The sequence below is a fragment of the Meleagris gallopavo genome, chromosome 1 (assembly GCF_905368555.1).
Source record: "Meleagris gallopavo chromosome 1, MGAL_WU_HG_1.1, whole genome shotgun sequence".
NCBI lineage: Eukaryota > Metazoa > Chordata > Aves > Galliformes > Phasianidae > Meleagris > Meleagris gallopavo.
This window is the reverse complement of record NC_139404.1, coordinates 183028303-183052316: the sequence shown is the minus strand read 5'-3', so window position 1 is coordinate 183052316 and position 24014 is coordinate 183028303. Positions and strand designations below refer to the sequence as shown.

The following is a 24014-nucleotide window of genomic DNA, read 5'->3' as shown; positions in this document are numbered from 1 at the left end:
TTGTGATGTCCATGGACTCGTGATGTCCACGGCCCCAACTGTGATCACTGACAGCTGCAGATTGAAAAGACATGACCTTCAGCAAGAGCAATAGATTTTTCAGGACCTGTGTTTGCAATACAGACCTGGACTAAAGACCAGGACAAGTACATAGAAGGGCATAACACTTCCAGGATTAGAGCTCTTCCCAAGTGTTCTGCTGACCCAGTCCTGAGCACTCGGTAAATAATGCACTGAAGAAAAGGCAGGTTTTATCAGTTTTATTTAACCAATGAAATTCCTACTGATAACAATGAAAGTAATTTCAGCAAGTATAAATGCAATACAGTTTTAAACAAACCCCATTGTTCCGTACCTATAAATAGATTTTTCAAAACCTCATAAAAAGTGCAGATTTATGAATTGCTGTTAAAATGTTAATACATGATTCCTTTGTTTAAAAATGCATTTTTGTCTCTTAACTCACAAAAAAAGTTCCTTCTGCATCTGTTCAGATAAATTCAAGTCGGGTAACTTAAAAACTAAAAAAAAAAAAATCACACGCACAAAAAAAAACAACAACAACCAAAAAAAAACAAAAACAAAAACAACCTTTCCCAATAGGTCAGTCTGTCCTCTGCAACAACAAAAAAAGAAAAAAAAAAAAAAAAAAGGAAAAAATATACCAATCAGCAAAAACAGAAAAAAAATGGTAAAAGCTGCTGTGGACACCCACAGTTCACTCCTAGCAGCTGCCATGCCTTGCAGGCAAACCTCCGCTACAGCACAGACCCTGCAAGCTCTGCCCAGAGCTGAGGGCAGGCGGCAGCCCAAGGGACAATGCAGGGACGTGTCCCTGTGCCAAACATCGCCCAGCAGAGAGCAGAGCTGCAGGGGACGTGGTGGGACGGAGCAGCAGGATCAGAGCTTTGTCTTTCTTCTTCTGTCCCCAAACAGGGCAGAGCTGGCAGCAGCCACGGAACAAGGCGCTCCCTGTCCAGAGGGGAGAGCTGCAGTCAGCAGGGAGCTGCCTGCCTGCTGGGGTGGCCCTGCACCGTGCTGCTGACAGGAGGCTCAGACCAAGGCTGTCTCTGCACAACCACCTGAGCGGGGAGCAATTCCTGCCCTTAGCGAGCCAGCCTTTGTGGCCGTCAAACCAGAAGCCCATCTGCGTACTGCAGAGAGGCCTGGGAGCTACGCTCCCCATCTTGGCCTGGCGGGTTGACCAAGCACTCGGCCATCTGTCTGCCTGCCTGTCTGTCCTTCCTCGCCAACAAGGCTTCCTCAGCACTTGGGTTGCTCTGTGCAGAGGGGATGAAGTGACCTGCTGAGGCGAGGAGGGCCGAGCCTTGCAGCTATGGCCTGCGCAGGCATGGCCCAACATGGCTGGGCGTTGCCAGCTCAACACTGCCAGAGCTCCTCCTGCATCGACAGTGGTATTCCATCTACAGCAGGGTCTGTTTAGCACGAGCAGTTTAAAGTGGCTATGTTTATCAAGTTTGCTACCTTATGAATTTAAAAAAAAAAAAACAGAACAACAAAACAACCCCCTCCCCCCCAACAACTATAAATACAAAGACTCTCACTCACCAGACGCTCGCAGCCGGTGTGAATCATAAACCGCATCAATATTCTGTTAAAAAGCTTATTCTACTTAAAACTATACATAGTACAAGAGATTGAAAAGTGGCAGTGCTGTACGGCCGCACTGCCTGCCCAGTGGCCCACAGTCAGGTGCTTCATAGAAATCAAGGAGTTACAGTAACAAAGCACGGGACTGCAGAGCCCATCACAGCTTCTGATTACACTGCATACAAAGTACCAAGGGAAACACAAAAAAGAACTGGTGTTAATACTGATGAATTAAAGAGTAACTATAAAGATCAAAACAGACGTTCACAGCATGCTACATATATTGCTCACAAACTTTTTTTTCCTTAAAAAAAAAGAAAAGAGGCTAATACAAAACAAGAAGTTGGCAGTCTGATTTTCAGTTACGTCGGATAGAAAGATAAAGCATATACATTCATTATATAGCTCTCCAGCAAAAGGAGAAAGGGTAAAACTGAGAGATTTCAAGTTTACAGAATTCCTATTTTTTTAAGCTACTGTTTAAATCCAGTTCCAATCAACAGCCGTGGAATATTGGTGCCTGTGCCTCCTCACAGAGTCCAAGGGATGCAGCCTAATCATTTTGGTTTCCCTGTGGGAACATCTTTTTGCCCTGGATGCTGGAGTGTCTCATAGGAAAACCGAATCATAGAATGGCTTAGGTTGGAGAGGACCTCAAGGCCCAACTGGTTCCAACCCCTCTGCCATGGGCAGGATTGCCATCCACCAGATCAGGCTGCCCAGGATCCCATCCAATGTGGCCTTGAATTCCTCCAGGGATGGGGCACCCACCACTTCTCTGGGCCTTCAGCCCCTCTGGGCCTGCAGCCCCACTGGCCTGGCAACGGATGGGGAGGGAAGCAGAAAGGCTGGTTTGCATCTGGTGGCATGGCATGAGCATGGAGTGGTGAATGAGGAGCATGCTTTATGCAGCCACATGAGGAAGGTTCCCTTCCCCTCTCCATCCATGGAGTAAGAAAAGGGAAAAGCTTTCCAGAGCAGCTTGGTGTTTCATCCTTGAGGAAATCTTGGAAGAAGGTATTTCCTGCTGCCTCCTCTACACATGGACATGCATACGAACCTTTTAGACACATCAATGAAGCTTCTCTAACTGACTGAAATGTCAACATCCTCCTATACCAGGTATATCCCTTCCAGAAAGCCTGTTTTTGATTCCTACAGCTAGAGCTTCTGCCCACATTTAGTATATTCATTGGCAACTTAAATACTGGCTCTACCTACTGTAACAAGGGCAGAATTTGAATTCCTATCTTCCATGAGCTCTGATCAACATCCAAATGTGTCTGTATCTCAAGTAACTACTCTAAGTTTGCAATCAGAGTTATCCCTCGAATAAATGAAAAACCCAAATCCATTTGTTCTGAAAGCCATCTGTGTCTGTCCGATTATGGGGAACACGGCTTGGAAGGGCCCTGCTGGTGCCTGCCCTATTCCCATCCACTCTGCACATGAGCAACTCAAAATTCCCATGACAGCTCCCTGTAAGAAGCCTGCCCAGCTCAAAGGCTCAAACAGGCGTGTTTTGCCAAAGAAAGCATTTTGTCAGTGGATCCACTGGATTATTCCTCTAATTCCACAGATGGAACATGATGCAATACTAGCAAAAACTACTTCAATGTTTTAAGCAAGTACTAAGTGCCATACTTTACACTAGATTCAGATTTCCTGTCCAGAAATAACCTGACCCTGGAATTAAGTGTTTCTGAACAGGAGAAAGGTCCTCTGAACTCAGCAATGAATGGTAATGTAAGAAGTGCACGTTGTTTTACACTGTTTTACAAGGTTATGGCTGTAAGGCTGTCTCTGCAAGCTGAGGGCTGTGAGTTGGGATGATAAGAAGCATGTAAGGTGGGGTGGTGGCAGCAGGCTGAGAAACAACAGGTTTTGCCTCTGGTGAACAGCAGAAGAATTAAATGTCTGCAAGAGAGATCTGATGCATGTGAGGGAGCAGCTGCATGATGGCATAGCAAGAAAACTTGCTCTAAGAAATAAATCAACACCATTCAAGATGCACCTCAAGTTTCCTCATGTTACTGTGCTATTTCCATCTCCCACCACTGTGATCCATGCAGTAGGTATGAAATGTCAAATTAATTTTCAACTGCAGATAAAAAGCTACATTTAAAATTTCCAAAGGTGAAAAAACTGGTGAGTGCATCTCTTTAGACCACCATACCATGCTGGCTACATTAGGAAGAATAAGTCTAAAGCTCAGGTGGGGAAAACTGACATTTTTGTCCAGCTCTTGGAATGACAGTTAATGGCAAACCAATTCTAACAGATATATTCAGATCAGTACTGGGAAAGTTCCCTTACTATGAATTCAACCCCACCTCTATTTTGTGCAACATCATCCCTTATTTAGGGGAGAAGGATCTGACTACCTAAGAAAAGCATCTGAAAGAAAATCAGCTGAATTTAAGAAGATCTGGAATACATTCACCTGGCCAAAACTCTTAAGTCCTGGCACAAGCTATCTATTTGCTAATGGCAGCTGATCTTTTCTGCAAGCAGAGGTGAAATAATCCAGCTCTTCAAAAAGGGAGTCCAAACTCTGGAATATGAACCTGAAGTGCATGCCGATGTCCATGGAAAACACACAAGCATGAGAAACAAAAACCTGTTTTGCAAGAGCAGCAGCTTACAGTTTAACTTCTTTTGGAAAGATTGCTCTATTTTAAGCCTCCCCAAAAACCCATTTTGTTAACAATTGCTGCAAATCACATGGATCTGCTTCATATTATTCCCTTAATCTCTATAGAAACTGCTTGTATTCTATTGATCGTAGGTGATTAAGTATCTTTAAAACTCTGACTCAAAAATGCAAGTGGGCACCTTGTAGAATTTTGCTGAGTGCTGAGTTGCTTAAATTCCCACTGAAATTCTGGCAACACGCTGCTCTTCCCCAATCCCATGAAAGCATCTCTCAGCATTGCTACGAACAAAACTACTACTGAAGAATCTGGTGCTGTGACCTTCTGCACTCAAGTGAGAGAGAAGCAAAATGTGTTCTTCTGTGTTCAGCTCTAATCTGTTCTAAATTTGTACTGAGCCCTACATTTTTAGTTGTTCAGAATCATGGATTTTCCTGTGCTTTAAGGACTTTTTTAATACATGGGAAAAGCTGATGTGGCAATCTGCTAGTTCTTAAAGCTGAAAGTACATCCTCTTCATTTTAATGAAGGCTTTAGGATTTTTGAACCACTAAAAATAAATCCATTACAGCTTACCAAAATTTTCATAGGCTACCTCAACACTACTTTCACTACTCCCAAATTCTACCTCCGTTTAAAATGGTCTCTGCTCCAGCATGATGACACTCTTGTGATGTTCAGCTGCGGGCAGAATATTCTGGGAAATGCAAATGTTTCTTCCAATTACTACCTTTTCCACTTCTCTCCATTACCAAGAAAAAAAAAGGAACAGTTTCAGTGATAATGTATTCTATCAATCTATCAGAACACACATCTTAGAGTGATTCTGCAATGATAAGAAGCTGTCCCAGCTCAAAAGCTCTATTCCCTACTTACATTCCCTATGCTAGCTAGTTAATTTGTACCTAACGAGCTTTCTCTTCACAGACAGGAGACTGCACACTTTGTTTTATGATGGTCACAGCTGGGATTCTGTGCACTAACATTAATGCTGGTAAATATCAATTCCAATAAAGGAACACAGATGGAGAGTATCTACGCTTCCAACAATTACTGTATTCTTCAGAATAATATTAATGATCAAAGCGTGAAGATTCACATTCATGAGTGCTTTCAAAATGCAAAAACTCCAAGAACACTTGCATGTGAAAATTTGGCACAGTGCGAGCCCAAAGCATGCATGAAGCATATGGTAGAACTGTATGACTTTAAAGACCTATTCTGAACAAACGTCTATTAGAAATCATAAATCTGAGTATAAGAACTAAGCTATAAACTGTTATGCTGTAAATGCCATACTCTGGAAAAAAAAGTGCCACATGGAAAACATTTTCAGAAGTTTCAAGTTTGCTTTTAATATTAAAAAAAAAAAAAAAAGAAACAGCAAACTACTTGACATTTCCTACAGTGGAATGTCTCGCAGGCCATATGTGACTTGATATGGCACTTAAAGAAAAAGATTACTGATTTACTACAAATTTTATGGAGCGATCCATTTATGGTTTCTATATTTCAAATCTGCTCATGTACTTTGCTCAGAAGGCATCTGAGTTGGCAAGTATATTTCATAAGGAAAGAAGTAAAGGCACTCATGTTTCCAAACACAAAACCCAACCTACTCAAAGAACCTTCGCATTTCTGAAGGGAAACTAAGAGGTCATATTCCTTACCCAAATGTAGTTTCACCTCCTTTCCAGAGCTCAGCTGTGCTTCTTGAGAAATACTTGACTTTTCAAAGCAAAGGAATTTAAAGTAGTACTGTACAGTTCTCATCACTTGAAAAAAAAAAAAAGCAGAAGTATTGCATGAAAAGGCCTCTCAGAAGACCTGCTGTATGCACAAAAGCCATTTGGTGTGGCCACTGCAGTTACAATAGGTAGGAATAAGAAAGTTAATCTAAGTTCATATATCTTTATGTCCTAACACTTCTGAAGGATCTCTGCAGTCAGCTATAAAAATAAACACATCTGAAGTTTTACCCAGTGATCTCTCTAGAAGAGACTCTGATGCCATCTATCAGATAGTTGTCTAAATAGCCAACGTTACATTTCAGAAAAGAAAGAAACATTACTGATTTCTTCCTCAAAAGCTTTCCACATGCAGGACCTGCAGTAGGAAAGTGCAGCCAAGTGTACAATCATTCAGCCTTCCCAGCTGGAGCAGATGGACAGAGCGGGTAAACCGACATGCGAAGTCACGGCACAGCCTCGGGAAAAGGGAAGCAAACCAATTTCAGATGCATACTGGTCCACGATTTTCTCAATGAAAAGTATGACTGCACTGGTAATATTATCATTTTTCAAAAACTATTCTGTGATCAACAGATAGAAATCCTGTATTATCTTCTAAAATACCACGGAATATTAAAGTAAACCTATCCAGTTAGCTCTGCGTGTATGCAACGGAAAGAAAGGTCACTCTCCTCTGAGTACTATGGAAAGTCCAAACTGAGAGACAAAAGTTTATGCAGTGACAACTTACATCCTACTGGGTAAGCTTAAGCTTCTCTTTAGGCACTTCACTGGTTCATTAAATGCAATACAAAATAAAGCTATAAATATCAGCATTTTGTGCTCTTAAAACTAGTCAAAAGCAACAGAAAACAGCACAAAAGTGTGACATTTTTGGCAGCTTATTTCTTCCCTTCCCCAATATGACCAGTTGTCTAAGAATGCTTTGTTTTGGGGATGCTTTGGCATCTCAGTATCAGGTTGTCTTAAGCCACAAAAGCTAAAACAAAACTGCTAGGCCTTAGACAATAAAGAAATTTGGTTTTACAATTTCTTTATGGCTATAGAAGAAGGACACTTTAGCAGTGACATGATAGGGAAAAAAGCTTGCTTTTTTTAATATTGCACTTTTCTTTTGTTCACCCACACTAATGCATAGAAACTTTTTAAGCTTTGAACATTAAAATTTCATGCTATGAAGAAGCTATGGGAAATAAATTCCTATACATCCAATACAACAGAACAGATACGCTAGCCTTCCTTTACTTTCCTTACTTAAACATTGAGAAAGAAGAGAGTGCAAGAATCTCACAACCCTATTTTTGGTCAGCCTGTGTATCAGCTTTATAGGTGCCAACTCAACAAACTGCAACATGTGATGAGTATGGACATTGTAAAGACAACTGAGGGTGGCTGTCAGTAAAACAAGATTAGGCATGATTCAAACACAGTAAGTGTAGCTGAAATGGCAAATTGTGAGGGCTCTCCTCTTGGGAAGAGACACAATAAAGCAGATGACTTTTGCACTTCAGTAGCATGCTGTAGAATTTGTCATGATTAATTTCACATTAAAGCGTGGTCAAGGTTTGCATCCACATTTCACATCACCTTCAATTGCTGTAGTAAGACAGTGGCTGGCAGGCAGTCTCCAGGAGACACAGAAGAATCCAGTGGGCAATTCAATGCAACACAGCACGTGCATCTCTGTCAGAGTTATGAGCTGTGGCACGCTCTCAGAACAGGCAGAACCAATCTTCTGCTGGACTCCACTAATCTGAAAAATGATTGCTTGGAAAAGAAGTCTCTAAGCACTTCACTCCCTTGCTTAAAGAACAAAGCGCTAGAATTGAATATAATAAAAAGAGTTTTAGGATTCTGACCACCGTGCAGAAATCCAACCGGAAACAATGCAGAGTAGTGCTCCTCAGTGTTACTTTTGTTATCATTAGTAATGTTAAGCATCAAGAAAATAAAACACGTCATTGCACATTACAGCCGTCAAGAAACACGGCTAAACTTTGACACTATAGAATCGAATAACCTGATGCTACATCACAAACAGCTTCTGGTGTGTATCTATTTCAAAAGGTCTTTACATACTCAGTAAAAATTCCTTTACTCCCTCCCAGTGAATGCTTCAGGTTAAGTGACGAGTTATGGCACGAAGGGCGTACAGAAGTTCTGCTTGCATACGAGCTTCCATTAGAAGTAGATTGACGTGAACCTGTTAGAAATTAAATCAGACGTTCAGCTCACCCCTGAATGCAGGATCATTTATTTCATTCATTTATGCCAGCATCTGGAACCTTTAGTAAAGTATCACGTCAAGAAATGAGGTCCTTTCTCCTTGCACCTGCTGCAAGATTCCAGTTCCTTTTGGGACGATGTCCTAAGAACTAACTTCACCTGCTTTAAGGGACCTTCAATCTGAAAAGTCCCAACAAAACCACTTCTGTACCCCAATGGCATAGCTCTTCAAGAATCATGCTTTCTTTGGTTTCCTACCACTTATGAATGCCATATAGGAACATAGAATCTAAGGAACAATTTATACACCGGACAGGCAGGCATGCAAGCACTGAACCTGTCAGAAGTATTTAACTTAGATATCTGAAGACATATTGACAATTTTATTGATGAAAAGCACTGTGAAGATTATATTTATATGGAATAAGCTCTTTTTTGATCCACAAATCCAAAGCATTGGCATGGTTGACTGCATCTGCATTCCCAAGTTTATCCACTTTTCTATTACAGATGTCAGTTCAATTTTATGCAGAACTCACTCAAGGTAAGAAAAAAACACACAAAAAAACCCAATATATTTCCAGCACACTAGTAAGTGTTTTCATAAGATTGATATTTAACATTCAATGAATTAATCTCATGTGTTTTTCTCTAGTTTGGGAAATACAGCCATTTTTAGGAGTCACAGAATGATAGAATGGTTTGGGCTGGAAATGAACTTTAAGATCATTTAGTTCCGACCCCCTGCTATAGGCAGGGGGTCACCATAGTTTCATTTATGAACAGCATGTGGGCCTCTGTGCAGCCAGCCTGGCTGTGCACTACGTACCTTCTCCGAGTGCTTGAACTGACGCCAGTAACTATCGTACATGCGCTTGGTAGTTCTCTCTGGGTAGCAGGTCACTGTCTTTATGTAAACCTTCAGGCTGCGTTCAAGTAGCTGATTAACTTCTCCATAATCATAGTCATCATACCTACATAACAAAGGCAGGAATTCTGTTGGACATGCATTCTTAAAAGCACGGTCATTTGCAGCATTAGCTTCTTATGCTTAGCAGCATTAAGTTGTTATGCTTAGGAATTCAAGCACTTGTTATATATGCTAGAATACATTCTGCTAACTGAGGAAAGGCTCGCTACTGGATGCTGTCTTTTCTGAGCAGAGAATACAGGCTGGTTTCAACCTGAATCATAATCATTTATATGACTCATAATCATAATTCACTGGAAGTAAAAGCTTTACTGACACAGCAGAGAAACCACTCAACTTTCAGACTGAGGTACGACCTCCACCTCTACACCCAGAGTCTAAGATGATGCTTTTCACACAGTTCAATTTTCATTTGGTGCTGACACAGTTTTGAATGTACTCCTTAGCCAAGGGTTTTCTTCCATACCTGATTCCATACATACAGTGGACATAGTTAAATAAAGCTCTTCTTAACGTAGTTGTATCAACATCTTCATGTGTTGCCATAGTGTTATACGTGAGGTTATACACCATCCGGAACTTTTCATCGAGGAGATGCCCAATATCAGAATAAAGCCTGTTTACAAGGGAAAAGCCATGATTTTCCCAAGTATAGTCCTGTAGGAGAAAAAGGAAAGAAATAAATACACACGGGAAGTGAAGTCCCTGTGATTTTTTCAATAGCTCAACACTTTTTGTTGTCTGTGAGTAGCTTTGTTCTCCTCCAAAGAATTGCATTTTGAATCTTTCATTGATATCACCTGCTCATTCTGCCAGGTCTCCTTGTCCATGAGTATCATATCACAACTGCCCATCTTTGGTTGGCTATCACCTTCCTACATGAGAAGAAAGTCCCAAGCTTGTTCTGAAGTGCAGAGTCAATTTTTCACTGCTCTGCTGCTTTGACCAGTGCCATTCTGAACGAGATAGACTTGTAAAACTTAGAAATTTATTCCTCTTGGAGGCTTTAGTGCTTAACCCCAAGCAGAAGCGGTGTATGTACTTCCATCCAGAATGCACAATCATTGGGCAAAGCGCTGAAAAATCCTTGAACAAAGTAATAAAATCCAAGGCTTAGCCAAGCAGCTAGATTGCAAGAGCAAAAGCATGCCTGTTTGCACAAGGAATAGGAAATCTTTGCATGCTGATGGCATGGCATCAGCAGCAGAGGAGAATGACCTTGTATGCATTAGAGCAGCGTACAACCACTCTCCGTGTTGTGGTTATACAGAACATGTTAGTTTGCCCACATCCTTGGCAAGTGTTCCATTACTCCATCACAGAGTCTCTACAACTGAGGGCATCATCTCCACATCCTTCTCTGTGCCTGGCTGTTTTCCAGAAGTACTGTGGGGCTCCACTCACTTGCTTTAGAGCTCATCTACCAACTGAACCCCTGGTTAGGACTAAGGGAAGTATTAGGAAGGATAACATTCAGCTGCTTAAAACTGGAATTCAGTGACATCTGAAATGCTCCAGGTCTCACTTGACCTCCAGTTGCCAGTCCAAACAACCACAAAGTTTGGGAGCTATGCCTTATCTACCTGGCCCTGCAGAAATGTCAAGTGCACCCAAGGGACATCATAAATGCTTCAAAAACAGAAACCCTAAGATGGGACAAAGCTGTGCTTACTGACAATAGCTGATTTATAGCAATCGTGCTAACATTTTAAGACATTCTGCTGTGTGTGAAGCACCTATTTCTATCACAGAATTTAAATGCACAGACACAAATGATAGTCTTGTTTCAACAGAATAAGGTTTGTATTTATTGCAGAGTTTTGTGATGCTGCTTCAATTTAAGCAGCATTAATAGCAGCGTATTTGGATGGCTGTGGGTACATACATCGAACTGCTTTAGAGTAGGCATACTAATAAAGTTAAATTGCTAAGGTGACTCCTTTGAATATAGGCCAGAAGCTGTCTTGTTTATTTAAGAGCAGAGACATTTTAGTTCCAATTTCAACTTTGGTTGAGTTTTTTTTCCATGGGAGCCTGCTGTTCCTAAAGTATTTAAGCAGTATGTTTGATTTACAGGCTCTGACTTTGCCTTATTCTTTTTGGCAGTATCTACTTACTTCAAACTCATATGAAGACCGCAGAGTAAATTATCCAGACCAGCAATGGCTGCTATATAGCTAAATACATTTCCTGAAAGTGATCAGATTTTTTATTTTAAAGTCTTGGATACATCTTCTGACCATGGAGTTATCCTGCACCTACTGTGCTTTACTTGAAGTTCTCTGTTTTGGTTTAACATTTCTTCCATTCCTTACAATTTATCACTAGACTGCTTATGAATCTACTTCATAACCTGGAACAGAACCATCTAGAAGGTCTCTGCTGTATCACATATTACACAGAGGCTTATGAGTCTGGTCATGGACAAAGATACCATATGTAAGACATGGTACAGACAAAAGACAGTTCTTTCAACAGCACTGAATATTTATATATTCATAAAGAGTCAGAAACCTCAGTGTTACAGTAATCATATTTAAGAACTCTTTTTCTTTTCAGACATTCAAATTTCAGTGCTGTGGTGCATCTCCAGGATGGATTTCACCAAATCACTCTCACAGACACAGACAGATCTATTCACTGATAACTCAAGGCAGAGAGCACTTGATACAAATGGCAGGAATATAGTATTCTTCCAGTATGGTCTTTTTCACATTTGAAGGGACAGAAAAGGATTCTTTTTTTTTTTTTATCTTTTGCTTTTATTCCAGAGTTAGTGATATGCTTTACAATTTTCATGTATTAATTCTGCTAATACTTGGAATATGACTGAAAATAAAATCTCCTCTTGTTTGAGATTTACAAATTGTAAAAGACTAATTGCTGGTAAATTTATAGAAGATGCCAAATTATTTAATGGACCATAACAAGAAAAAGCAGATGTAACAAACATGTCCCACTACTTCACCTTGTCCTGCAATGACACCTGCATATATTCTTTGAGTGAATGTACTTTAAAGAGATGCTACCTGAGCTCTGAATGTTGGCAGATGGTCTTCTCCTCGCCGTGCAAAGTCTTTGTACCCAAACCCAGGATCTTCAACGTAGCGGGAGACATCTGTAGAAACTATTTCATCATCAAATGCTGTGAGAAAAAAATAGCAAAATACTTTGCTTTAAGCATGCACAGGAGTCAGCTCTGACTTCAAATTACCACTCTACTGCAGCACTAGAAGGCAATTAAAAAATGTGCAAAGGAAAAGAGTGGTATGAAGGAAGGAAAAAAGTCCATCTTCATCTGCTTGTATGGAGTCCATCCTTCTCCTGGAGTCTACATATCAGCCTACACTGGATATCAAGATTACTTCTCCAAGATGGGAAGAGATAAGCTAAACTGCTGGAGAGATCCTCCTCTTTCAGTTCACTTCTGAGACACACTAGGTATCTTAGACAAGATGAATCCTGTTGTAAAGTCATTATATTAGAATAGGAGACAGAAAAATAATCCTGTTGACAACCAGATTGTTATGCTGAGCAGGTACGGTGTCCAGAATTACACCAGCTCTGATCTGTAACAACCCAGAATAAGAGCAACAAGAGAGCAATGCAATACTGCACTAGTAAATATCAACAGAAGATTAAATGAAAGTGAAGAGCTCTATAGCACAGTCTGAAATTCTGCCAGAAGCCCCAGTAACCAGGCATATTCAAAGAGCTCCAAAATGTGTCACTAAGCAAGTGTAGGTTCTCTATCAGGAATCAATCTTTCTCTCCCAAATAAACAGGTGGCCTGGTTGTGTAACTACCTTTGCAGAAGTTGACTACTGCATAGCTGACTGCATTTGACCCTGATGTTAAAATCCTGGCCTGCTTCCACGTGCATCGACAGAACAGTTGCCATATGTCCACTAAAAAGTCGGTTAGCCTAAGAATTGCAGAAGTGCTTTATCTCCTCTCTGCCTCATTAAACAATCAAAACATAACTGCGTAGGAAGAAGATTGAGCAGCATCTGCAAAAGCGAATCCTCGCGAAGAATTTAACACCTGCATACATACACCCCTCTCCCCAGCAATGGCTGGATTCCCTGGAAGGGTACAAGGCATGGTGCATGCAGTCTCCTCACCTCAAACCCAGCAAAGGAAAGACTAGCAGCAACACCAGCGAAAAAAAATCCCTCCTAGCCCAAACAACACCTCATGCTTAAAAGCTTGAGTGGCAGAGACTTCCCAATTTGAAAATGAAACCGCAGTGGGTCTCAGTTCATCGACACAGTTGAGATTGTCTAAGCGAGAACGGACAGTGTCCACTTCTAAACATCCGACAATGATATTGGTGGAAATCTGCTTCAGGGCTTTTGGATATTCTTAGAAAGCCACAAAACAATCACTGCCAACTCACAGAACTCTTCCTCCCTTTTGGGCTTGGTGCACCAAACCTGAAGTACCTCAGATATGTTTGTTCTGGCTTGTATTCTGAACAAGAAGAAGGAATTCACCACAGTGCATATTTTTGATTTTCTTACCAGATTCTCTTTGAAGCGACTGATACCATTACATTCATAGTGTCCATGCAGTTTGTGGCATTTTATGAGTTGTTCCTCAAAGAGATAAAGCTATGACATTCAGGCAACCTCTAACATAAAGAGATGGCTGGGATTCTGACTGTCTTAACAATCTTCTTAAAATGCTTTCTTAGGAAAAAAACCCTTGGTGTCTGTACAGAATACCTCATCATATCATTTGTTAGAAATGAAAACTGAAATAGTCAGAAATAAACTGAATGCTAAGCAGTCTCTGACATCATACTGGTAACAGAAAAGCACAGAAGAACGATCACTAAAAACAGCAAGTTGGAGAAGAAGCATGAATGAATAAATCTGAAAACATAGAGAATATAAAGAAAGTGGAGTTTACACTCAAACTCTTACAGAAACTTATGGTTTATTTTTTTGTTGTTGTTTTGTTTTGTTTTTCTAAACACACAAAAGCTAAATTTCAAGAAGCAAAATGGATTTTGGTATTTGCCAATAAGGAAAGGTTAAAGAGGTGAACCAAGTGATCCTTACCACACTTTTACTAAGCCAAGATCGAGCACAAAGAAATAAACAAAAATGCTGTAGGCATTGAACTGTACTCTTTGTTTAGTTTATGCAAAGCCCCCAAAAAATCCAACTTAAACTGAAAAAGCAGAAATACATAAATACCTCCACTAATTACTAGCAGACTCTCCTTCTTCTCCTTCTCAAAGCGAGTGTCCATTTCTTCCTGAGAGGCTTCTTCATCTTCTTTATCTTCTTGCAGCCTCTTCATCCTCTCCATCAAGGCCTCCAGCTCACTTAAGGAATCTGCAATCTGCAAAAACATCAAGACACTCTTTAAAATCAGAAGACAGACAGTGTGTGTCCTCTTCACAGTTCATGCTCAACAATAAACGTTCTCAAAAAAAAAAGAGAGCAGCAAATATGAAAGCTTAAGCCAGAATTCCTTGTGTAATACAGAGTGTAGACAAACAGCTTTCAGAAAATCAGGAGAAGGAAAGAGGTAAGTGTTGCTCTCATCTATCACAGCACACTACTGCAGCACAATTAACAGTGGAAGAGGCAGTGTTTGAACATGGAAAACACAGTTGCTTAAAATGCATTTTCCCCCATAAAGATTGCTCAGATAAAGACACTCATATGCCCTCTGTGCATACAAAACCAACCTTTATGGTACTTTTACTCAATCTACTGGTAATACAAATCTCCTCCTTACTGAGGAGATACAGCACAATACAGGAACACAACCTGAGACAAACAGTATTTTCCTTTTTTTTTTTTTTCATTTCTATTCATTCTGTGTGCTCAAAACAACTATTACATGGACCTTTTCTTCTTGTTCTTGTGTGGAAAACTGTTCTCTTCAACAGAAATACATCGAAGTTTGGAGCTTGGTGATCTTCATTCACCATTTTCCACAAGGTGAACTGCTTGGTCTTTCTCTTCCACCTTTTCTTCTTGATTCCAGTTTTCTGCCCCTGACTCTGAATGTCTCTCAGCGTAGCACTCCCTGCTTACCAAGCTACCTGCAGCCAGCAGCAGCCCTCTGCCCACTACCAACGCAGAGTAAGACATCCTGGTGATTTAAGCTGGCATGTCTTACAGCCCAGAAACTTCACTTTGGATGCACTAGCGGAACTGATGGATCACAAACTCACATTGCAAGCTGACTGCTAGTTTGGAAAACTGCATCTACTGACTTTGCTCGCAATCCTTATATTCCATAAAGGAGATGAGGCTAATTCACCAATTGATATTAATTCAAGGACTTTTCTTCAAAGGCAATTTTAGGAAAAAAAATGCATTTATGTTAAGTCCTCTCTTGGTTCACCCAAGACCAGAATACCTGCACGAAGAACCATGCCATTTATTTCAGACATTTCCTCTCAGCCACATAGAAGTGTTTTTCAAAATTGACCTGTTTTGTGATCACAGACCTTGAAGTCAAAATGAATAATGCGACCTCTGCTGCTTTCTTCCCATTTCTTTTTTCATTCCACATGGTCGGAACATGGATAACGCCATGTTCTTATCAGTGATACACCATCTGTAGACACTGGCACTTTAAGTTTCCAACTGGAAGCATAGTTTTAGTCTTGCTCAATGGGTTGTGAGATTAGCTATTAAAATCACATTACTTTAACTATCATCCTCTGTTTCAGTGTGGTTTTGAAAAGGATTACACAGCAACTGCTAAAGCTAATGTAAGAGTAACCAGACCCAAGCATTTCAGAAAATAGACAAAAACTTTCAAATTACCCTGAAATTTAAACAGGAAAGAATGGAAGAAAGCTTTCTAATGCAAAACAGAGGCAAGTAAAAAGAATCTTCTTGCAACACTAACCCCAAAGTTGCTACTTGTGAGGGATGCATTTTCTATGTTGTTGTCATTGGCAAGATCACAGACACAGAAGTTGTTGACTGCTATAAGTCTGACTCCATTAGATGTATCCGGATCTCTCTCTGGATTAATGCCACTACCAAATACAAAACTTGCCAAGGCATGATAATGTGCCAACAGGACAACAGCATGCACCAGTTCAGGAAGAGACCAATTATTTTCCCCAGTCTTGACAAGTTTCTGAAATGAGAATAAAAAAAGTGTAAATATAAAATTTCTTTTGGCCCCCAGCTTTTGTATAAGATGCTATGCATGAGTTTTAAAAAGGGATCAATTCCTTTCTTCCAATAAACACCATACTCCTCTCGCACGCAAACACTCACTAGATTAAAAGAGAGAGGCCCGATATATTACCTTGATTCTCCCGGGGTTATTTTAATCATTGCTACTTCTAAAAAATAAATCTTGTTGCCTTTGTCACACAGCAGAATTTATTGGCTCATTCGATGCTCTAGAACTTCCCTGAATTTTTTAACTCAAGGTAAAAAAAAGTCTAACCAGACATAGCTTAGTTCTTAGCAGTTCTTATTACTGGACATTTACTGCTATTACAAGGCACAATTCAACAGGTACCTGAATGTGCTCTTTCGTGATCAGCCAGGGCCGGTGTGCAAGGAGTTTGTTTATTTCGTTCAGATTTTTCAGCCTTTGGGGAATGTATTCTAAACCGTTCAACCATTCTGCAATACCACCAGTCTTCAAAAACTCATCAACATGCATATTTATTAGGTAGGAACACTGATGTCTGGCAGCGGCCTAAGATAATTAAACACAGAGGGAAAAGATCAGCACATTAGCAAGTAATGTGATTTTGTTGCAGGTAGAAACAGGATATTAACACAAAACAAAAATACAATTTGATTGCAAAGGGGCATGTTTTATATTGCAAATCATTTCTACACAGTAGGGAGGGTTCTCCAGTAAGTGTGCTTACTTTGCAACACAAGCTCTAATTGAGGTTGCAGAGAATCTCTAGATCATACTAGCCCCTTCTTTCTAAAGGCTTCCTTTTTCTTTTTTTAATAAAAAGTCAAGGTCGTGGGAGAAAATGCATAGCCCATTAGCACATACCATTATAGCAATGTAGTGCCTATATGGCAAAGGAAGGGGCCCATCCATGCGCAGCATGTAGAACTGGCTGCGGAGGAAAGACTCCAGGTACTGCGTGTGGATACTCATGACCTGTGTGATGTTGTCCAGGCGGCCAGATGTAGAGTATTCTTCCACAAGAAGATTAGTACGTTCATCCAAACCATTTGCTTGCATCACCTTCAAAATAAGATGGAGAAACTTAAGATACTGGAGAGAAACGTACTGTAGTATGAAATGTTTGCTTGTGTAAAAAACTTCCAGGCAATTCTGAAGATCTAGATGTATACATGTGCCTGTTAATAAGTGAATATGCACACAGATGTTACTTGTATACTGAGCACTGAAGAACACCATATGACTGCTGTTTTAGTAACTGTCTACAGAAACCCAGAACATTTTCTGCAGAGCTTTCCAAAATGGCTAAACTCTCAGATGCTTAATGTAAAATTTGTTTGGAGATTTGGAAGTGAGCAAAACCGGAAAGTAAAGTCTTTATGGACGTCAACCTGTACAGACACACACTACCCAAACACTCAGCCCTAAAAAGAATTTTGAAACTAATGGAGAAGAGTGCGGTTACGTAACCAAATTATAGAAACAGCCTGGCAATCTACCACTGCTGGGTTTGTATAATTGAAGAGGAGATCAAATGCTAATTTGTCTGTAACATTCAAGTATTATTTAGAATAGGAATTTAATGCTTTCTTTAAACAAAAGCTGTTCTTTAATTATTCCAGCTGATCTAAACCTTGGGCACAAGATGAAATGAAGCAGTACAAGTAAGCAGCTCTTGAACTGCAAGCCCTGACACAGTATTAGCACTATTACTCAGTGTTTATCACCAAGAACTGCCATTTTAAACATGCTCACCATTGAAGCTACAAGCAAAAGGCTAAAATACCCAGTATTTATCCTATTTCAGGTTTTAGAGCAGTCAGCATACTGCTGCAAGCACTATGAAATGGGAAACCATTTTAGCAGATTTACTGTACAGAGACAGAAAACGTGCCTAAAACCAAGAAGACACAACTCTTGCTGAGCAGCTCTATTTAAAGTATGTTTTCCTTCTCGGTGATGGGTTGATAAACATACTGTGTGTCAAATCTTTTTCCACCAAGCTGGGCCGGGGCAATCCCAGGTATTTATACAAACTAGGGGAAGATCTCCTTAAGATCAGCCCTGTGGAGAAGGACTTGGGGGTCCTGGTGGATGAGAAGCTGGACACGAGCCAGCAGTGTGTGCTTGCAGCCCAGAAGGCCAACTGTGTTCTGGGCTGCATCAAAAAAGGGGTGGCCAGCAAGGAGAGGGAGGTGATTGTCCCCCTCTACTCCGCTCTTGTGAGGCCCCATCTGCAGTACTGCCTCCAGGCCTGGGGCCCCCAGCACAACAAAGATGCAGAGCTCTTGGAACAAGTCCAGAGGAGGACCACTAAGATGATCAGAGGGCTGGAGCACCTCTCCTGTGAGGAAGGGTTGAGGGAACTGGGCTTGTTTAGCTTGGAGAAGAGAAGGCTGTGGGGAGATATCATTGTGGCCTTCCAATAGTTGAAGGGAGTGTATAAACAGCAGGGGGAACGGCGGTTTACAAGGGTGGATAGTGATAGGACGAGGAGGAATGGTCTTAAACTGAGACAGAAGAGGTTTAGGTTAGATATTATGAGGAAGTTTTTCACTCAGAGGGTGGTGACACACTGGAACAGGTTGCCCAAGGAGGCTGTGGATGCCCCATCCCTGGAGGCATTCAAGGCCAGGCTGGATGTGGCTCTGGGCAGCCTGCTCTGGTGGTTGGCGACCCTGCACATAGCAGCAGGTTGAAACTACGTGATCTCTGTGGTCCTTCTCAACCCAGGCCATTCTGTAATTCTGTGATTCTATGATTCTATGAACATACTACCTTTCATTTCTCACAACTGTATTCCCAGTTTGAATTTACGGGCCCACAGACAAAGTGGAGAAGCTATTAGGCAACCCTGTTATTATTATGTGTGTCACTCCTCACTATTACAGCTTTCTTTGTTCTGCACCAGAAATCATGTCAATTTGGTTTTCCTCTGGAATGTTTTTGCCATCAGTGGTTTATTCATGAGTTAGAAATCAGTCTATCTCACCTAGTACTTTACACCCCTCACTCCATTTAAGGAATCCCCCAATTTCTTCAGCAACTTTATTTTCCTGGTAGTTCCTTGAGGAAATTCTACTTCTCAGTCCTACTGTGTTGCTGGTGTGCTGTTCTCCAGCTTGGCAGGAATTTTCCATCTATCTTAGCAGAAGTTAAGGAGAAAAAATTCTGCTGACAAAACTAAAATACATTCCTGCAGGACTGCGCTTTTGCTATACAAGGCGCAGCAGTATGCAGCATTATTGCTTCTGAGATTTATCCCCACGTATATTGCAATTCTCTTCATACTGTACATGTGCTACTTCCTCCTCATTACCACCCTGCCCATATACATGGTGAAAATAAACCAAACTTTGTAAGACCAGTGTTCTTATCAAGCTTTTTGAGACATCGAACATACAATCAGGCACTAACCACATCTTTCCTACCTACTATATTACTTAATGCCACAGAATGGGGGAAAAAAGTTGCTCAACAAACAATATTTAAAATTGGTTTATGATTCTGAATAACTTTTCATTCCTATAGATAGAGGGAGGTCCCAGCCTTGAGTTACTACTGCTCCTTTCTGGAGACTACTCAGTGCTTTCCTCCTGTTCCCTTAGCTAGTACTTACTATCAAGCATATCAGTTGTAAAATAAATTCATTAAGAACCCACTCAAAATGTTGTATGCTATTATTTTAATTACAATTACATTTGTCCTTTTCATGCAATTTTTCTCTTAACAAGAAAAGCCACATCATTATAAATTTCAGCATCTCAAGTGCGAGTTCTATACATAAAGGAAGTCCTTCTCACAAACTGGGCTGGCTGAAACTCATTCTGCCTCCTCTCTCTTCAGTCTGTAAGGCTCATTTTGATATCTGTTTTTTTTTTACTTCATTATATTTCTTGTTGCCAGGCTTTACACTTACTCTGTTTTTAGATTCACATCTTCGCCATGTATAAACAGAGACTCAGAGAACAGCAGATATCTCGTCTTTCAAAAATTTCTTTTTGGCTCTTACAGCATGTGAATGATCTGCCTTTACTATGTATTTAAAAGCAAAACAAAAAAAAAAAAGGCCCTAGTTTTACAGTCTGCCATCCCAAACAATTTGTCAATCAATAAATAATACTCTGTGAAGATTAATTTCAGGACAAGGGAACAACTACACAGGAAAGCTTCTATTTACTGTGGCAAGGTGCAAATCAAGGCTTAAGCTGAACACTAAATCATGCACAGAAATCTTCAAGCTGAAATCAAACTGCTCCTTTCAACCATAAATTCTCTTAAGAACTACAGTTACAGTCTCAGAAGTTAGTCATATTTGTAGGCTCACTTAAACTGAAGGTCAGGTACTGCCCTGAGAGCTATATAATGTTCTGCTGCAGTACGGGACAAGTCTCCCCTTAGGCCTGACATTAGCAGCAAGAACGGATCATCCCCTGTGGAAAGAGCAGAGCAGCACTCAGGGCTGGCATGGGCAACTGAGAGCAACTCCACTGTCAGCACATGTAGGAAAGGGCAGCTTGGCTCTTATCCACTGGAGCTTGCTCCTCTTAAACCATTCTTGCTGCTCCCAAAGGGACTCATTCAGGTACCCCTGGGCAGGCAGGATGTTCCAAACTGTTCTTCAGCATTTCCATGCTAAGAGTCACCTCACACCCAGCCCAGCTAACTGCAAACTTACCTCATTCTCAGGTATAAAGGCACTTGGTCCTCTTGTTAATGGTGGAGAGACTTGGACTCTTTTTTCCTGCAGAAGAGTCATATAATTCAATCAGTTTGAGGAATAACACATTAGCCCACTTTATCTTGCAAGTTAGATCTAAAGGCCTTGGCTTGGTTCTCTTCCCAAGGCTACCTACATGTTTTACAGTCCAGTATACAAGAGAAGCCATCTCTCCACATTGGATTTGCATCCCTTGTGCTTTTCTCAAACAAACGGCATGGATTTTGGCAAGAGGTAAGGCCAAAAAGAAAATTACTGGTCCAATTAGATATATGTGAAGAACAACAATAAAAAATGTGGCACAATGCTAAAATTGGCAATTTGCTGGATTGAACAGGAGTTCTGAAAGCAAAGGGGAAAAAAAAGCTGTGCACAAAGACCACACTTGAGAAATTATAATCAAGAAGCCATTTTCTTCAATGTAAGAACCTAATCAGATTCTAAGTTTTTAGCAGAGTACATGTACTTGTTTTGCCAGTGGCTTGAAAAGCCCAGTCACCCTCCACATACACCAGCAAGGCCCAGGTAAAGACTCCTTCCAAAAAGAAAAACAAAAAGATTATGTTGTTCAGCTGCTGAGTCCAGAAAAGAACAAAGCATGCCATACACCTCTTGGTGTGCCATTACAGCTAGAAGAAGAGCTGGAGCCTAACAATTATTACATGTTCTTCGATGATAGGCAGAGATTAACAAGAGCAAGAGGACTTCTTGTTTAATAATGGATAAGAAATGGAGCTGTGGAGATTTTCAATCTGTTGCCACTGACAAAAAGAAGCTGGGAAGGGACCTGCCTCTCTCCTTTGCTTCTTTACAGCTGTATCCCATGTAACTGGAAACTACGGTGTGCGTTTCTTCAGGTCACTAATGATACCGCGGCAGAAGTCACTTTTAATAAGTTACCCATCAACGGCAGTGTCAGATCTGCATGGCAAATATTTCATGTCCCAAGCATAAAAGTCTGAGGTTTTCCATAACAAATGACCCTTAAATACCTCAGTGACTCTACCAGGCAGGCTTATGTATAGCGGCCACTATAAGATACATATAAGATCAGTGTGGGTCTGAGAGTGCCACAGATGTACACACAGGAAAATGAAGACACTAGAAATGTGTAACTGTTCTGTGTCTTAAAAACATCCTTTCCCTTTTAAATTAGATTATGGAGAAAAAAAAAAAATGCAAAAATCAGCAGTGATTATTCAGGAAAGATGTTCCAAAACAAACTCTCTCCTGACAATTAAATTAGTTACTTTGGAGTAATTAGCTGTTAAATGATGAAGAATGCAGTCATGCATGCTTTCACTCGTTTTCTGTACTGAGAAGAATCCACTGTGTGAAAACAAGTAGTCAAGAGACAACTCACTGTGACCACCGCCTGCTGTCACAGCCCCACAGTATTGTAAAACACTTCTTATGAGTCACACGTACACATCTAAAGTAGTGAAAAAAGTATAGACTGGATATCTGCCCACACAACCTCTTCTCCATACAGCTATTCAAGGCTCAGAAGGTATCTTTTAGTTTTAAATGCACACTTTTACCAGCAGTCAATCATCTTGGTCAACCTTCAAAAAAGAAACGTTTTCCAAGAGTACTATTAATGATGTACATCACTGGTTTTAGGAAGGGTTTTTGGACATCAAGTCTTTGAAAGCCTTCATTTTGCATCAAATACCTGGAGGAAACAGTTTGTGTGAGGGAGATGACTTAAAGCTCTTGGCCAAAGCGCAGGTTGAAGGCAGAGCTGAATCACTGCATCAGTGCACCCTCTGAGCTATAGCCCACTTTGCCAGACTGCCTAGTGGGTCATCCAGGTCAGACTGGGGCAAAAAAGAGCACTATTATCCTATTTTTAGGAGGCTATGACCTCCATTACCTACTTTTCCCATTCAACGTGGCTGCCTTGAACTTTTAGAAAAGCTGCTTCTAGTGGTGTAGACTATTCCCTTCCAACAACAGAAAATATTTTGCTGCCTCTACACCAAAGCTTCTGTTTTACTGAAAACAGTTGACACAAGTTCATCATCATCAGAAGAGCAAATATGATCGAGCTGCACAAATTCTCAGGACGCTATTAATAAAAATATGGGAAGTTTGCAAGCATTAAGTAAGATAACACTGGCGTTGTTGAACTGTAGATGGAAACCACTGCTCCTGGACAAGCTGTGTATAAGTAGGGATTTAAGGCCTACCCAATATGGGAATTAGCAAGCAGTGTTTCAGATAGATGGTCCTTCAAGATGAGACATTCTTGCAAAGCTTTTTGTTTCCCAAGAAAAGCTGATTCAATTTCCTGCTCAACTCATCCTTGCAGGTTACACTGGCTGTTGCATTGTAAGTCAAGTGGGGTCCCAAATATCTTATTTGAAATTGGATTCTTATGCTAACTGAATCAAGGAACAGGTTGCTCAGCAACCAAGACACCGTGTGCACATCCATGAGCCATTTTCTGCTTCATGTTCCTCTATCAACACATTGCTGGAGTATGAATAAGTGATCTTAAAGGCTTGTAACCAACATCATTTACATTAAAATTAAAAGAATCTTTTTGGAAGTGCTGATTAGGAGAGAGGAAGAGCTTCAAAGACGAGAAAAGAGAACCAGGCCAGGGAAGGTTGCTGGGAGAAGGCTGCTGCTTCTTGGAGAAGACTCTAGGGAGACCCCACTGTGGCCTTCAAGTACTTGAAGGGAGCAGGAAGGGAACCGAGGTTTTGCACTATCTGATAGTGATAGGACAAAGAGGAATGGCTTTAAACTAAAAGAGGAAATGTAGGTTAGATGTCTGGAAAAAAAAATCTTTATTCAGAGAGCAGTGAGGCCCTGGTACTGCTGCCTAGTATCAGGTGGTGTCCCATCCCTGGAGGTGCTCAAGGCCAGGCTGGATGGGCTCTGGGCAGCCTGAGCTGGTGGGGGGTGGAGTGGGGGCAACCAGCCCATGGCAGGGGTTGGAAGTCAATAATCTTTAAGGTTCCTTC

The 24014-nt window shown here is 40.8% G+C and overlaps 1 protein-coding gene across 3 annotated transcripts in view; it reads right to left on the bottom strand.

The window, feature by feature from the left end:
* Positions 1-245: 245 nt before the first annotated feature.
* The window catches only part of SESN3 (sestrin 3), a 44245-nt gene continuing 20476 nt past the window's right edge, over positions 246-24014 (bottom strand). Inside the window, exons 2-11 of one of the 3 annotated variants that reach the window (XM_085216345.1) lie at positions 20998-21063; positions 17184-17381; positions 16686-16868; positions 16056-16292; positions 14378-14525; positions 12203-12318; positions 9640-9830; positions 9072-9216; positions 8096-8219; positions 246-7835 (exon numbers count right to left, since the gene is read on the bottom strand). In XM_085216345.1, the coding sequence (XP_085072471.1) occupies positions 8133-8219; positions 9072-9216; positions 9640-9830; positions 12203-12318; positions 14378-14525; positions 16056-16292; positions 16686-16868; positions 17184-17381; positions 20998-21063 (1371 nt within the window). In that variant the 3' untranslated portion in view covers positions 246-7835; positions 8096-8132. Of the gene's footprint in view, positions 8220-9071; positions 9217-9639; positions 9831-12202; positions 12319-14377; positions 14526-16055; positions 16293-16685; positions 16869-17183; positions 17382-20997; positions 21064-24014 lie in introns of all 3 variants that reach the window. The other 2 variants (XM_085216346.1, XM_085216344.1) reach the window with 2 other exon arrangements.